The sequence below is a fragment of the Drosophila subpulchrella genome, unplaced genomic scaffold (genome assembly GCF_014743375.2).
Source record: "Drosophila subpulchrella strain 33 F10 #4 breed RU33 unplaced genomic scaffold, RU_Dsub_v1.1 Primary Assembly Seq24, whole genome shotgun sequence".
In the NCBI taxonomy this organism is placed as follows: domain Eukaryota; kingdom Metazoa; phylum Arthropoda; class Insecta; order Diptera; family Drosophilidae; genus Drosophila; species Drosophila subpulchrella.
In genome coordinates this window covers 1,539,513-1,555,531 of record NW_023665550.1, presented here as the reverse complement: position 1 = coordinate 1,555,531, position 16,019 = coordinate 1,539,513, and the positions used below count along the sequence as shown (strand labels likewise).

The 16,019-nt window shown below is 39.7% G+C and overlaps 1 protein-coding gene and 1 long non-coding RNA gene across 5 annotated transcripts; one reads left to right on the top strand and one right to left on the bottom strand.

The window, feature by feature from the left end:
- Window positions 1-3,422: 3,422 nt before the first annotated feature.
- LOC119559432 (peptide-N(4)-(N-acetyl-beta-glucosaminyl)asparagine amidase) lies at window positions 3,423-6,197 on the top strand. 3 transcript variants are annotated; one of them, XR_005220769.1, is made up of 7 exons: window positions 3,423-3,861; window positions 3,926-4,023; window positions 4,071-4,921; window positions 4,985-5,069; window positions 5,132-5,228; window positions 5,286-5,889; window positions 5,956-6,197. XR_005220769.1 is itself a non-coding variant. In XM_037872531.1 (6 exons), exons 1-6 carry the CDS (start codon window positions 3,501-3,503, stop codon window positions 5,693-5,695), a joined length of 1,902 nt encoding a protein of 633 aa, XP_037728459.1. In that variant the 5' UTR covers window positions 3,423-3,500; the 3' UTR covers window positions 5,696-6,197. The 3 variants fall into 3 exon arrangements, 2 of the variants coding, with proteins under 2 accessions (XP_037728459.1, XP_037728460.1); XM_037872531.1 differs by having other exon boundaries at window positions 5,286-6,197; XM_037872532.1 differs by having other exon boundaries at window positions 3,427-3,861; window positions 4,086-4,921; window positions 5,286-6,197.
- A 6,710-nt stretch (window positions 6,198-12,907) lies between these two features.
- LOC119559415 lies at window positions 12,908-14,062 on the bottom strand. 2 transcript variants are annotated; one of them, XR_005220766.1, is made up of 3 exons: window positions 13,680-14,062; window positions 13,531-13,599; window positions 12,908-13,474 (listed from the first exon to the last, which is right to left on the bottom strand). It is a non-coding gene; the product is annotated as an uncharacterized LOC119559415 (long non-coding RNA). The 2 variants fall into 2 exon arrangements; XR_005220767.1 differs by having other exon boundaries at window positions 12,908-13,471.
- Between the last annotated feature and the right edge of the window lie 1,957 nt (window positions 14,063-16,019).

Sequence of the window (16,019 nt, the reverse complement as noted above, 5' to 3'; positions counted from 1 at the left end):
AAAATAAAAATTATACCGGCTATTGAATCTGTGATACATAAGAAATGTACTGGTTTAGTTGCTTCTTTTAGTATTGTTCTTTGCCATGATTTTTTTGTTTAAGCCTAGTACTCACATCGACGAAAACCGCGAGCTAACCATAGGAGTGAGCGGGAGGCAAACAGGCGGCTAAAGGTTTTCGTCGGGTCTGTTTTTCAGCGTGGTACTCAGATGAGCTAAGGAAATACCAGAAAAAATACCAGATTTCGGAAGTGAACTTTCGATGAACGCCGTTAGCCGCGGCCCAAAGAATAAGAAATTTAATCTTTGGCGGTGTTCGTGCAGAAGCGGTGGGGAATTTAAAAATTTTAAATGGAAGAAAAACTCCAAAAACGGTTAAAGGAGGTCAGTGCAGATGAAAAAGGACGCCTAATCCAAGCTGTTGCCCATTATTGTTGGATTTGACCGACTGGAAGCAATACCACAACAGGGGCAAATCCGCAGAATAGTTGAAGTGCTGGAGGAGATCCACTAGAGAATCCCAGTGGGAAGGAACATGCCGAGTGGGACTTCGCTCTCTACATGGACATCCTGCCGGGCGTGTCCTGGCAAAGAAAGTAAGATCTAGCCAAAATAATTTGGTTGCGTTTTACTAATAGCAGTATCTTTTCAGCAGAACCACCAGTAACATGATCTCCGAAGACCTCTCCATTAGGACTCCGTACACCATAACCACCAGCTACTTGGCAGTTTAAGCGGAGCTGGAGTACGCGCTGCCTTCTACAGGGAGGAGGAAAATAGGGCGCCCGCTAAGGAACAGTTGGAGAGGCCATGTCCAGCCACTGCCAGGATGCTGGGCGACTTCCTGCAGCATCAGCGGATCAACCCTGTTCCCAATCCAGCTCCCATTTCCTCAAGGTCCAATATGCCTATTGGGACTCGGAGCTGGCGCGGAAAAGATGGCGAAGCATCCGTGGGACGAAAAGGAAGTATTAAACAACTAATTTACATAAATAAAAACATTCGTTGAACATTCCATCTATTTTTAATTTAATTTCTTTGTGTACCAGCAGACTCCTCCTTTTTAAATTTCTCTAATTGATTTGGTTTCCGTTTGGCAACAAACCCAGCTGCTTGACAGTAAATTGCACAAATTGCAGCGGCAGTTATGCGTGGTGGCTTACCGGCTACCAGATACGCAGCGTAGTAACGGCATGACGAAGATGAGAATTTGGAGAAAGAGAGTTTGGAGAAAGAGAAGTGGGAGAAAGAGAGTTTGGAAAAAAAGAGTTTGGAGAACGGAAGGTTGGAGAAAGAGAGGTTGGAGAACTAGAGGTTGGAGAGATAGAGGGTGGAGACTTTGATGGCAGAGTGAGGGTACTGTGTGCTAAAGGAAATAACGGAACGCACCGGACTTTTGACTCTGCCGTGGACTTTGGACCAGGAGAAGAAGTGCCACATCTCAGCAGCAGGACGGCGCCCCTGCTTGCCAAATGCCGCAGGACGTTCAGCAGGATAGCGCCAAGACATCGGACTCCTGGTGGTGGCCGAGGGTCTAGGACAAAGAGACTTTGGACCTGAAGTGGAGAGTACCAGCGGGCCATAAAAGGGAAATAACGGTTCCCGGATGCCCTATATAAGGACGCAGAGTTCTGGGAGCATCATCAGTCGATCACGAGGAGTCAATTCAACAAGATCAGTCAGTTATCGGCGACGAACACTATGAGCATCCCGAGACACAGTAAGGAGTCAGCGATCACCGAGTCAACGCGTCGACGAACCAAGACGAACAGTATCAGCAGTCATTGAAAACAGCGCGAGAAGACACCGAGACCAACCGAGCCACACACCGCTGTAATAAGTAAATCGAAAATAAGCCCACTGTTATCCCTAGAACTCTGTCCTTTCTCACTGATCTACGAGCAGTCACGTCATATAAATTCGGTGGGACGATCACAAAATCTACTAAGCTAGCCGCACGAATCTCGTAGCGAGCAGAACAACAAAAATAAAATACTTCGGTCACACTACAAAGAATAAGATTTTTCGACTAGTGAAACTCTTTGCCGATCTGAGTACTAGGCATAACAAAAGAAAAATTATTATTTACTGTAATTGACATTTTTTTTGTATATTTTATTGGTAGTCACTGTCTAAAATTCTAAAAAACAGCAAAGATTGGTGCCAATATGATTTTAAAATAAAAAAGTACTGGTAATACTAAAAATGTCCATGCCTTTTTGTCATGTTTCTATGGCTTTTTAATAAAAAAAAAAACACGACAGCCTGTGTATTTAGTGACTGAACAACCTCAAGGCTGAAATTTCTAAATATGAAGTTGGTAGGGAACAGCTGACTCAACAGCAATTCAAGAGTTCAGGGAGTACCCACCCTAACTATCAATTGGAAAAATGGTCCCAACTTGGGAATGTATTTTTAAATATAATTTAAAGCTTTTTAAAAATATCAAAATATTACTCTCGTGCAATTATAAATTAACTTAAAATGCAAAATAATAAATCCACGCTTTTTTATAATTTGATTAAAACAAACAAAGCCTATTTAAAATGTGCTCCTATATTAAAGAAGAGGGAACGTTATAGTTGACGGCCTCACAAACTCGTTACTTACCTAATACACACGGAGCGTGTTTCCGCTTCAGCGACTTATTCTTCCATAAGAAATACACGGGATAGAAAGAGATGGGGAAAAAGTCGCTTCAACTCGCTTCAGTGAAAAACGAGACCGCGCACCCAAATTGATTCAGTATTTCAGTGTTTTTAAGTTTTTTTTACTGGATTAGCTGATTTTCGTACTTGACGTTTCGTGATTTTTTCGAGAGGGTAATGCATTGGAACTGCATTTGCTAAAGCGAACCTGATCGGCATAAGCAAACCGTATCCGAAAATAAAGTATGAAAAACAACGGAAAACTAAATACAATTTAAACTCTAGCATGTAAAATGCGCCACCTAGCATCGATTCCTTTACTGGCTTATAATTTTTTAATAGATGATCCGATTTGGATAATTTTGGCATGAATGTATATATTGATTGTGGAAACAAAATTGCATTTACACTTTTACGTGGGCGTATGGGCGTAGGAGTGGGCGTGGCACCCTTCTAAAATAAACTGGCGCTGTCTCGAACCTTAAGAATCTGCATGCTAAATCCCAACTCTCTTGCTTTTATAGTTTTCGAGATCTCAGCGCTCATACGGTCGGACAGACAGCCAGACGGACATGGCTTGATCGACTTGGCTTGTGATCCTGATCAAGAATATATATACTTTACGTACACCTTTTACGTTGCATACTTTCCGACGAATCTAGTATACACTCCTACTATACGAGTATGAAGTATAAAAATGAGGTAGTTCACAATGAGCAATATTTAAAATGTAAGAGTACCAGTGGAACACGGTTATAAAATTATTATCGTTTTTCTGCAGTTGAAGAAATTGCGTGCCCTTGGCTTCATCCTGGCTCCTCTCTCACCTAATAGCGGTAACTAGTCATCAACATGGTGGACATCAACTTGGAGTGCGTTCACCAGATAGAGCCGAAGACCCGTTCCACGGGAAAACAGCAACAAGATGCATACTTGGAAGCTGTGCGCATCCTTCTTGTGCTGTTGGAAAACGTGTTGGCGCAGCCGGACAACTCAAAATTCCGCACCATACGGTTGGAGAACAAAGCGATCAAGGAGAAGCTGCTCACGCTGCCCGGGTGTGAGAGGCTGCTGGAAGCCATCGGCTTTGTCCGCGCACCGGCCTCCAACGCCTTTACCCTGCCCACCGGAGTGTCCCTGCAGCAGGTGCGGAAGTACCGGGATGCGCTGAGCGATCGGCGCTCTGCCTGGCTCAGCGAAACGGTGCCTAAGAGTAAGATTTTACCTGGGGGCAAGATGTGTCGGCATCTTAATCCTAAGCTTTGGATCTTCGGTAGGTCCGCCCCAACAAAGTTCCGTCAGCAACACTCCGGCGCCGTTGTTTATCAAGCCCTCGGTGGAGTATCGTCAGCGAATCGCCTTTCCCCGTGTGCTGGTAAGCGAGACATCCATCACTATTGATTTCGGCTGAACTTTCACCAGATAGCTTGTTTTCAGCGCACCAACAACTTTTTTCTGCAGTCGCTGGAACTGTACTCTGATGCAGTTATGCAGTACGAGGACGAGCTTCTGCTCGCCACTGGCCGCACACTGATCCCCGTGGACGAGCTGACTGAAAGGGCAAGCGATAAACTTACAGAAATGCAGGAGCGGATAGCCCTGGGCGAGTGCGAGGAAAAGGAGCCTGATGTTCGGGACCTGCTGCTCGTGGAGCTGGTTAACTGGTTCAACACTCAGTTCTTCCAGTGGGTTAACAATATACCGTGCCGCGTGTGCGGTAGTGAGGAAAGCAAGCTGCGTCGCACACAACGCGAGGGTGATGTTCGGGTGGAGATCAATGTCTGCTGCGGCCAGGAGAGTAAGTTCTACCGATATAATGACATTTCCCAGCTCTTGGTCTCGCGCAAGGGCCGTTGCGGTGAGTACGCTAACTGCTTCACATTCCTTTGTCGAACCCTGGACTACGACGCGCGCATTGTGCACTCCCATTTTGACCACGTGTGGTCCGAGGTGTATTCCGAGGCGCAGATGCGCTGGTTGCACGTTGACCCCTCCGAGAACGTTGTGGATTCGCCGCTGATGTATCAGCACGGCTGGAAGCGTCACATCGACTATGTGCTCGCCTACTCGCGAGACGACATCCAAGATGTAACTTGGCGCTACACGAACGACCACCAAAAGATCCTACAGTTGCGAAAGCTTTGCACTGAAAAGGAAATGGTGCAAGCGCTGGTGGAAATTCGCACAAAGCGGCGAAGAAATTGCACTGCGGAACGAAAGATTTTGCTGGGCCAGCTCAACATGCGCGAAGTCATCGGCTTGACCGTAGATCGGTAAGCTTTTAACCCTCTTTCCAAAGATCAGCGCTCCAATTAATCAATATTTTTTCTTCTCAGCAAGCCGACAGAGAACGAGCTAAAGGGAAGAAGTTCGGGTAGTCTCTCGTGGCGTCAGTCAAGGGGAGAGCACACTTTTACCAACGTAAGTAACCTGTGATTGCCTGCCGGTCGATTGTGACGACTTATACTTAGGTGTATTTACAGATTTTTGTTTTCAACCTGAATGAAGTTGAGATGCAAAAACGCCAACTTAATTTGCGTTACAGCTGCGCAACAGACACTTACGAACGGTATGCCAAAGGTGGGTGTTGTAACTATCTTAAATAATTGGGAACACACTAAACTTACACGTTCGCAGATGAAGGAGACGTCACAATTCTGAACACTTATAAAAGTTGGCAAAATGCACTATTTTCTTCAAAAAACATATTTCGCAAAGTTGAGCACGATTGGAAAATGGCCTATCTGGCCAGACTTGAGGATACTGAAGGTGGGGAAATTGTTTGGAAGTTCGACTTTAGCAAGACCAATTTACAAGTTAAGTCCTACAACTTGGTTTTTGAGACGAAAACTTTTGTAGACGGAAAAATCACAGTGACCGTTGAAGCCATGGATGGAAGCAGTTCGGTAGATAATGCCAATGGTTTCCAAATTGTGGCCAAGCTTACTGGTGGTAAGGGCGACATGGCGTGGCAGCATACCCAACTCTTCAGGCAGAGTCTAAATTCCCGAGACTACCCCTTTGAATTGCAGGTTGAACTACACTGAAGCCTGCTGAAAATATATTCCAAAATAAAAGTCTAACTGTAGATAAGCAAGTACGATTCCTAGTGTGGATGAAAATGTGAAATACACCAAATAATGGATATTTATTAATATATGTAAGATCATGACACATAATGTCACTGTAATTCTACTTCAAGCCAAAAGATTTCCTCTTAGGTCCTAAACATGAAATACAAGTAAGCACCAGTTTGTAAAATGTGATTACTCATCTAAAATATTTCTTTTATTTAACATGTAAAAAGAAGCGTTTCCGACCCTATAAAGTATAACTAACAAAAACACCTCTTGATGAGGTACAAAACTAGAGACGTTTCCACCTTCAACATCAAAACTTCTGAAATCAAATTTGTGAAAATAATTTCTTATACATCCGATTAAATAAACACAGTTTTTAGCATGTTTCGGCATGCTGCAAGAAAAGATGCTCATATTTTGCAATGCAGTGCGCCGAATAGAAACATGTTAAAGTCTATTTACATACATAGTCGTTTTTCGTATCAAATTTGTTTTTTTCTCAGAACAAGTGCCTTGTTGGATTGCGTGCTTATTTTCAAGTCTTTTCGGTTAAGTTTTGAATATACATTTCTTGCATATGAGCAAATCCGAAAAATGGTCAACCAGGACCAAAACATTAAAATCTTCAAAATCATCGAATTTTTTGCGTATTTTCACAAATCAATGGCCATATTTTCATAATACAGTGGGACCAAAGCATATTTCATTTGTTTTGTTGAATAAATTTCCCTCAATACTGAAAAAATTCACTTATTTTTCATTTTTATCTACTTTTAAAGTAATTCTTATGATTAATTATTTTGCAAGGAAAACATATTTGTTTGACCTTTTTCTACCAAATCTCTTTATTGCAATCTAATAAGAAGATAAAAATCCAAAGACAGCAAACAAATTTTTAATTAACTGTTAAAACAACATGGAAAAATCGTACGTTCGCGACCGGTACTTAATTCAATAAAAAAAAAACAAATGGATATATTTCCTTGGGAACAGACTCGAATGAAAGCTACATGAATCCATTTTAAAAGTAAAGTTATTGCTTTAGAATATTCCGTCCCAATTCGCAGATATTTGCATTTTACTAGATGAGGCCAAAGTCGACTTCCATTTTGTGTACGTTCGCAACCCCTTTTTTTTTGCCAATATTTTGAAAACGATAGCTCAATAAATTCCATCATTTACATACACTAAGCAAAGAACTAACAAAATGCTATCGAATAGCAAAAAAAATTCAGAAAAGATTTGTTTTCTTTTTTTATTTGCACTAAGTGCGTATGAACGTACGTTCGCGACCCCTGGAAATGCTCATATGTATACCCAGTCGTAAGTTGGGGAACGTGTTTTAGAAAAACATAGTTCTGGGTCGTATCTTTTTTACGCAAAACAGCACGCATGCAAATTTACCAAGGCAAATGTGCGTGCTGGGTGCATTCTATTGCGGTGCCTTCTAGATGTGTTTCAGAATAATGCATCCAGAAGCATGCCCAAACGGGTATTCGGGAACGTATTCCGAAACAAATAGTTCTGGGTCGTATCTTTTTTACGCAAAACAGCACGTATGCAAATTTACCTAGCAAATGTGCGTGCTGGGGGCAGTCTTTAGGGTGCCATCTGGGTGTATTTCAATATAGTGCATCCAGGTGTATTTTAGTGGGAATGTAAAAAAACCAAACTCAAACCCGAAGGTTGCCGATGCCCATTTTTTTACAATCGAATTTTTTCGGTACTGTTCTCTTGACAAAGAAATAATAAAGACAAAAGGGAATATGCAAGGAAGCGCGCGGTTTTTCTTGTCTCTTGCATTTCTCGTCAGTTGCATTTTTAGTTCTGAAAAGTGAAGTTCGTGCCATGTGTTTTGAAAAAGTTTGTTGCTTTCTGCCACCAATTTTACATCAATATTTTCACAGGTAAGCAAAGTGAAGATAATTTAGTTCAATATGAACATAACAGAGTACATGTACATTGAACATTCAAACTAAAAACAAATTAAATTAATAAATAATAATTATTTGAATGTAAATCGTACATACAACAGTGTTAATGTGCCAAAAAAAATATATTGTATATTTGTAATATATATACACATGTTTCAAAATATATAATATTCAATTTGCTTTATATCTTTTAGAATCGCAAGAAATGAATGGGCACACCAAGGACTGAACTGCGTAAAGCCTAGTACTCACATCGACGAAAACCGCGAGCTAACCATAGGAGTGAGCGAGAGGCAAACAGGCGGCTAAAGCTTTTCGTCGGGTCTGTTTTTCAGCGCGGTACTCAGATGAGCTAAGGAAATACCAGAAAAAATACCTGATTTCGCGAGTGAATTTTCGATGAACGCCGTTAGCCGCGGCCCAAAGAATAAGAAATTTAATCTTTGGCGGTGTTCGTGCAGAAGCGGTGGGGAATTTAAAAATTAAAAATGGAAGAAAAACACCCAAAACGGCTAAAGGAGGTCAGTGCAGATGAAAAAGGACGCCTAATCCAAGCTGTTGCCCATTGTTGTGGGACTTGACCGACAGGAAGCAATACCACAACGGGGGTAATCCGCAGAATAGTTGAAGCGCTGGAGGAGATCCACTAGAGAAAGGAACATGGGACATCGCTCGATCTCCGACGAGCTCTCCATTGAGGACTCCTCCTTCACCAGCTACTTGGCAGCTTGTGATGGAGCGGAGATAGAGGATGCGCCGGCTTCTATAGGGAGGAGGAAATAAGGTCGCCCGCTAAGGGACAGCTGGAGGAGCCATTACCAGCCATTATTGGCCAGCTCGGAGCTGGCGCGGGAAAGATGGCGAAGCATCCGTGTGACGAGAAGGAAGCCTTAAGCTTCTAATTTACATAAATAAAAACATTCGTTGAAAATTTAATTTATTTTTATTTTAATTTCTTTGTGCATCAGCAGACTCTTCTTTTTTAAATTGCTCCAATTGATTTGTTTTCCGTTTGTCAACAAACCCAGCTGCTTGACAGTAAGACCATGCCACATGCATGGCGGATGAACTTTGACAACTTCGGTCACACTACAAAGAATAAGATTTTTCGACTAGTGAAACTCTTAGCCGATCTGAGTACTAGGCTTAAATGATAAAAGTACATCAACAAGAAGGAAGCAGCAAAGCCCCGTACAGAAGGGGAGTGACTCCGATCAAAAACTAGTTGAGTTCTTGAATACTGAAATAAAAAATAAATATGAAATTGAAATCCAGCTTTATGTACTCCTGGGGAAAACTTGCAGATATTTGATTTTTGAATGCTTCTAGGTGCATTCCTGGGTACATGTTACAGGCGCATTAAAAAAGAGCACACCCAGAAGGTGTTTAGTATGTTGCTTCCAGGTGCATTAAAAAAGAGTACACCCAGAATGTGTTTAGTTTGTTACTTCCAGGTGCATTCCAGGTATATGCTTCCAGAAGCATGCAACGCACCCGTGTAAAAAGAATGGACAGACTCATCACTTCCGGAACACCATTTCATAATGAAAGAACGCATGCTGGAATCCCAGTCCTAAATGACAGCATTCCAGCATGCGTTCTTTCATTATGAAATGGAATCAAAAAAGTGTTCCGGAAGTGATGAGTCTGTCCCTTCTTTTTACACGGGTGGACAGACTCATCACTTCCGGAACACCATTTCATAATGAAAGAACGCATGCTGGAATCCCAGTCGTAAATGACAGCATTCCAGCATGCGTTCTTTCATTATGAAATGGAATCAAAAAAGTGTTCCGGAAGTGATGAGTCTGTCCCTTCTTTTTACACGGGTGCGGGACAAAAAAGAATGCACCCGTTGCATGCTTCTGGAAGCATATACCTGGAATGCACCTGGAAGTAACAAACTAAACACATTCTGGGTGCACTCTTCTTTAATGCACATGGAAGCAACATACTAAACACCTTCTGGGTGTGCTCTTTTTTAATGCGCCTGTAACATGTACCCAGGAATGCACCTAGAAGCATTCAAAAATCAAATATCTGGAAGTTTTCCCCAGGAATACATAAGACTGGATTTCAATTTCATATTTATTTTTTATTTCAATATTCAAGAACTCAACTAATTTTTGATCGGAGTCACTCTCCTTCTGTACGGGGCTTTGCTGCTTCCTTCTTGTTGATGTACTTTTATCATTTACGCAGTTCAGTCCTTGGTGTGCCCATTCATTTCTTGCGATTCTGAAAGATATAAAGGAAATTTAATATTATATATTTTGAAACATGTGTATATATATTACAAATATACAATATATTTATTTTGTCACATTAACACTGTTGTTTGTACGATTTACATTCAAATAATTATTATTTTATTAATTTAATTTGTTTTTAGTTTGAATGTTCAATGTACATGTACTCTGTTATGTTCATATTGAACTAAATTATCTTCACTTTGCTTACCTGTGAAAATATTGATGTAAAATTGGTGGCAGAAAGCAACAAACTTTTTCAAAACACATGGCACGAACTTCACTTTTCAGAACTAAAAATGCAACTGACGAGAAATGCAAGAGACAAGAAAAACCGCGCGCTTCCTTGCATATTCCCTTTTGTCTTTATTATTTCTTTGTCAAGAGAACAGTACCGAAAAAATTCGATTGTAAAAAAATGGGCATCGGCAACCTTCGGGTTTGAGTTTGGTTTTTTTACATTCCCACTAAAATACACCTGGATGCACTATATTGAAATACACCCAGATGGCACCCTAAAGACTGCCCCCAGCACGCACATTTGCTAGGTAAATTTGCATACGTGCTGTTTTGCGTAAAAAAGATACGACCCAGAACTATTTGTTTCGGAATACGTTCCCGAATACCCGTTTGGGCATGCTTCTGGATGCATTATTCTGAAACACATCTAGAAGGCACCGCAATAGAATGCACCCAGCACGCACATTTGCCTTGGTAAATTTGCATGCGTGCTGTTTTGCGTAAAAAAGATACGACCTAGAACTATGTTTTTTTAAAACACGTTCCCCAACTTACGACTGGGAAGTCCATTCCACTCAACTCCGTGTGGAGTTATGTGGAGAGCACAAGAGCGATGATAGCATCTTCAAGTTATCAAACAATTTTAATGTATTAGAGTTCAATCTTAAACGACTGAACTATAAGTATGGTTATGAATGTGATTTTTGACTAGTGGAACTCAGGTACCTGTTACACAAGCTGTTTAAAAGATTTCACTAAAACGCCACGTAACGTAAAACCTCCATCCATTATTAATTATTGTTTGGTTATAACTTTTTTCCGATTTCAATAGTTTTTGGCATGTAGAATGGCACTGAAAAAATCTAATTTAAATTTATTTACAAAATATTTAAAAATGGGCGCTAGAAGGGTTTCAGCGTTATGGGCGATTGTTGGCGCTAAAGTGGGCATGGCACCCTGCTGAAACAAACTCGCTCTGCGCAGGAGGCATAAGATTCTGCAAGCCAAGTCCCAACATTCTGGCTCCGAGATCTCAGCGTTCATGGAAACAGACGAAGATGACTAGATCGACTTGGCTAGTGATCCTGATCAAGGAATCGCTCCCTTCTACCTGTTACATACTTTACCATTCACTCTAAGAGGAACGGGTATAATAATATGCCCAAGGAAGTCAATTGTAGTAACCTAAATTATTAAAAAGAAAATGTAATTGTAAATATTTATGTGAGTGGCGAGAAAAAAGAAAAATTAACAAAATTTAAAAGCGTTTCCTTTCTCGCACTCAAGTCTCTCAGTTTCGACGCCGTTTTATTCTTTGCCGAAATTTCTGAATTTGATTTTGTTGCAAAAAATTTGACACACAACTAAAGGGTTAAAGGCGTAAAAGCACAAGAAATTTTAAGCATACTAGTCAGCATAAGTATTTTTACGAAACAAAAGTTAAATATACTCACAATTTGATCTTACTTCAGGTACATTTTGTCATTAACGGAAAGGTCAAAATTCCGTTTGAATGGTACAAGACTATTCTTAACCTATTTAGCATTTATTGAATATTTTCAATTTTTTTGAAAGTCCACTTTTAGAAAGTGTTTTCATTGCTACGTATAACGTATAAGCTTATCCACAGAAAAAAACATTTCAAGGCGCATCCACCTCCCAAAATGCGTACTTACAAAATGGATATAGTCAAAAAAGGAGGAAGGTGTTATAAGTACTGAAAAGGGTTCAAGCGGTTCTATCTTGATTACTAATCATGTTGCAAGAACTCTCGCATCATGATCAGTAAAAAAGGAGCTTAAAAATAATACGCTACCTTTTCGTAATACATGATACCTTACTGTTGGCGTATATATGAGTAAAACATCTATAAGATTTTATTGATTGATTTTTACGTGTCCACGATTGCTGTGCGCTATGCTGCAGTTGCAGTGGCAGCACACATATATCGTTTTTACAAACTCAATTTAATAAAAAAAAACATTTGTTTTTTTAAAGTGATTGTCGAAACCTTGCACTAGGACTAAATTTAACAAACCCTTTTGAAATACATAGTGGAGTTTCATAGGAGACATTTTTTTACTTCGTCGACGTCGTTATGTATCATGAGCGTTCAGCAGAACACTTGAACACTGATCTGCTGAACGCGGCCAGTGACTTCCAGCTAGCGTGGAAGCAAAATAATGATGTACTACAAGATGAGTAACAACCATACAACGGAATGTACGGCTATATTTTTGTTGTTGATTTTCCATGTAGATTTTCGATCTTCCAAGTGTGCGTTGCACTATGGAGAATTTGACCACTTTTTTTGGCCAAAACCATTTTTTTAAGTCGTTAAATTTTGGTTTTGTTTATCAGAATGTATTAGGATAACATCAATATCTAATGTTACTAGCAGAAAAGTTTAACACTGCGCAGCACTGTTAAGTTATCAGCTGTGAAAGCCTGTTTTTTTTTTACGGGGTGGCAGCGCTGGTAAACCGCCTATTGTTCTTATTAGTTTAAATTGTCAAATAGTGTAAAACTAAACAAAGCACTGCAGTTCTTGAAATACCATCCAATCAGAGACGTTTGTAACTTGTGTTTGAGACCTTTATATTGTATTTATTGATTGTGGTGCTCGTATATTCGTTTGTAAGATCTAACCTCAAAAAATTAAAAACTAAATATTTAAGTTATTTTGTATTTTTAAATGGAGCTACAAAGTGAATCAAGCTGTTTCCACCACTGAAACCTTTAGCATAGTACTCAGATCGGCTAAGAGTTTCACTAGTCGAAAAATCTTATTCTTTGTAGTGTGACCGAAGTTTTCAAGGTTCACCCGCAGTGCATGTAGCATGGCCTTTCTGTAAAGAGGCTGTGTTTGTTGCCAAACGGAAAACAAATCAATTGGAGAAATTTAAAAAGGAGGAGTCTGCTAGTACACAAAGAAAATAAAATAAAAATAAATAGAATGTTCAATGAATGTTTTTATTTATGTAAATTAGTAGTTCCTTCCTTCTCGTCAAATGGATGCTTCGCCATTATTCCCGCGCCACCGCAGTTCAGCTCCGAGTCCCAATAGGCATATTGGACCTTGAGGAAGTGGGAGCCGGATTGAGAACGGGGTTGATCCGCTGATGCTGCAGGAAGTCGGACAGCATCCTGGCAGTGGCTGGCCATGGCTTCTGCAACTGTTCCTTAACTTGCGCCCTATTTTCCTTCTCCCTATAGAAGCCCGCGCGTCCTCCAGCTCCGCTTAAGCCGCCAATTAGCTGGTGGTTATGGGGTACGGAGTCCTAATAGAGAGGTCTTCGGAGATCATATTACGGGTGGTTCTGCTAAAAAGATTCTTCTATTAGTACAACGCAACCAAATTCTTTTGTCCAGATATTACTTTCTTTGCGAGGACAAGCCCTCAAGGTACAAAATGCCTGTTGGGACTCGGAGCTGGACTGCGGTGGCGCTGGAAAGATGGCGAAGCAACCGTGGGACGAGAACATAAAGTTAGAATCTATATAGAGACACCAATTGCTCTGCACGAACCTCTGCACAACCTCTGCTGAGAGCCAATTCAAGGTCAAGTTTGAAGCTAACTTCGATTTTTCAACACACCCAACAAGTGCAAAGCAACAGCAATAGTGTTGAGGATTACTTACAAAAACAAAACAGTGAGTAGGAGCGGTGCTTATATATAATTTCCCATAAAACTCACCGCGGGAACGAATTACAAGGTTCCATCGATCATTTTAAAAACTAGGGATATTATCTCTTTTCGCCTAGGTGGCATCATTGGCAAAGTCTCAAAATAGAGCGGCAGAGCAAATGGTGTCTCTATATAGATTCTTACTCTATAACGAGAAGGAAGCTTTAAACAACTAATTTACATGAATAAAAACATTCGTTGAACATTCCATCTATTTTTAATTTAATTTCTTTGTGTACCAGCGACTCCTCCTTTTTAAATTTCTCCAATTGATTTGTTTTCCGTTTGGCAACAAACCCAGCTGCTTTTCAGAAAGACAATACTACACGCATTGCGGGTGAACTTTGAAAACGTCGGTCACACTACAAAAAATACGATTGTTCGACTAGTGAAACTCTTAGCCGATCTGGGTACTAGTCTGAAGGAGTGATATCTTTCTTAAGTCCAAATCGGTAAATCTAAAAAAAAAATTTTGAAATCTCGCTATAAAATTTTAAATAACAAATAAATATTTAAAAAAGCTATAAACAAAATATGTACAGGGGCGGTCAAAAGTATTTTCACAAAACAAAAGTTAAATATACTCATAATTTGAACTTACTTCTTATTAACTTTGGCATTAATGGAAAGGCAATTTAAATGCCGTTTGAATGATTCAATACATTTCATAACCCATTCAGTACTTATTGAAAAGGACGAATTTGTGTGAAAATCTACTTTTTGAACTTTATTCCTCGTCTTGAAAACTTAATTTTTTTAAGGCAAAAAGTTTCTTCAAACAAAAATAATAGTAACTGCAAAAAGAATTTTTCAAAAATCATTTTGCTTAAATTTTTTATGATTTTTTGAAAATGCTTAGAAACATGCATTTGAGCCATATTTTTCTCTTTTTCCGACATTGTCACCTTCAAAGTAAGTAAAGTAAAATACAGCTAAATAATAAAATAAAAAGCAGCTAGAAAAAAGAAGAAAAATATATAAGTAAAACAATTAAATCCAGCCTCACAGTAGAATTGATCCTCGAACGTATTATCCGCGGGCGTTTCCGACCCCATATAGTATATATATTCTTGATCAGAAACACTAGCCGGGTCGATCTAGCCATGTCCGTCTGTTTGTCTGTCCGTTAAGCGCTGTGATCTCGGAAACTGTAGAAGCTGCAACGGATAAGGCATGCAGATTCTTGAGATTCCTGCGCAGCGCATGTTTGATTCGTCAGTGTGCCACGCCCATAAGCCGCCCAAAACTGTGGTTCCTACAGTTTTAATACTCGAATAAAAATTTCAACTGCATTGCATTGTTCTCATCAATACCTATCGGTTGACCCAAAAAATTTTTCGACGCCTACTTTAACGCCCACAAACCGCCTACAAACTTCAAGAAATCGTACATATAAACACGGATATTTCGGAAACTATCAAAGATAGAAAATTGGACTCGCAGATATAGATTCCTTAGCCTTGTACGCAGCGCATGTTAATTACGCGAATATGCCACGCCCACTCTAACGCCCACAAACCGCCTAAACCTCTTGCGCCCACAATTTTTAAGTTAGCAAAAAATGTTAACTGAAATGTATTAGTCTCGTCAATACCAATTGATTAACCAACAAACCGTCCAAAACTGTGACGCCCTTAGTTTTGATACTAAAAAAAAAAGTTAACTAAAATGTATTTGTCTCTTCAATACCTATCTATTGACCCAAAAAAAGTTTGCCAGCTTGTAATTTCCAACTGGGTCTAGCGTATTAAAAAGTGCAATTTGAAAGTTACTTATTTTTATTATAAACTACCATGCCAACTTTACGTAAATATGAACTTAATTAAAAACTCTATCCATTTATAGGTACATATTTACTATAAAAAAATTGCCAACTATATTTTATGGATTGGATAAATATAAAAAACTACAGTCCATGGGCTGGGTCCATTCTACCCTTTTTTATAGTAACAACCATTTTTTATAGTAAACCTAGCGCTTACGTGTTACGTAAGAGTAACTATTTGATTGGTTAAATTAACAATTCGATGGTTGGGTAGCGTTTTACTATTATATTGGTAAATTTTACCAATTGATTTTTTTATACCCGTTACTCGTAGAGAAAAGGGTATACTAGATTCATCGGAAAGTATGTAACAGGCAGAAGGAAGCGTTTCCGACCCCATAAAGTATATATATTC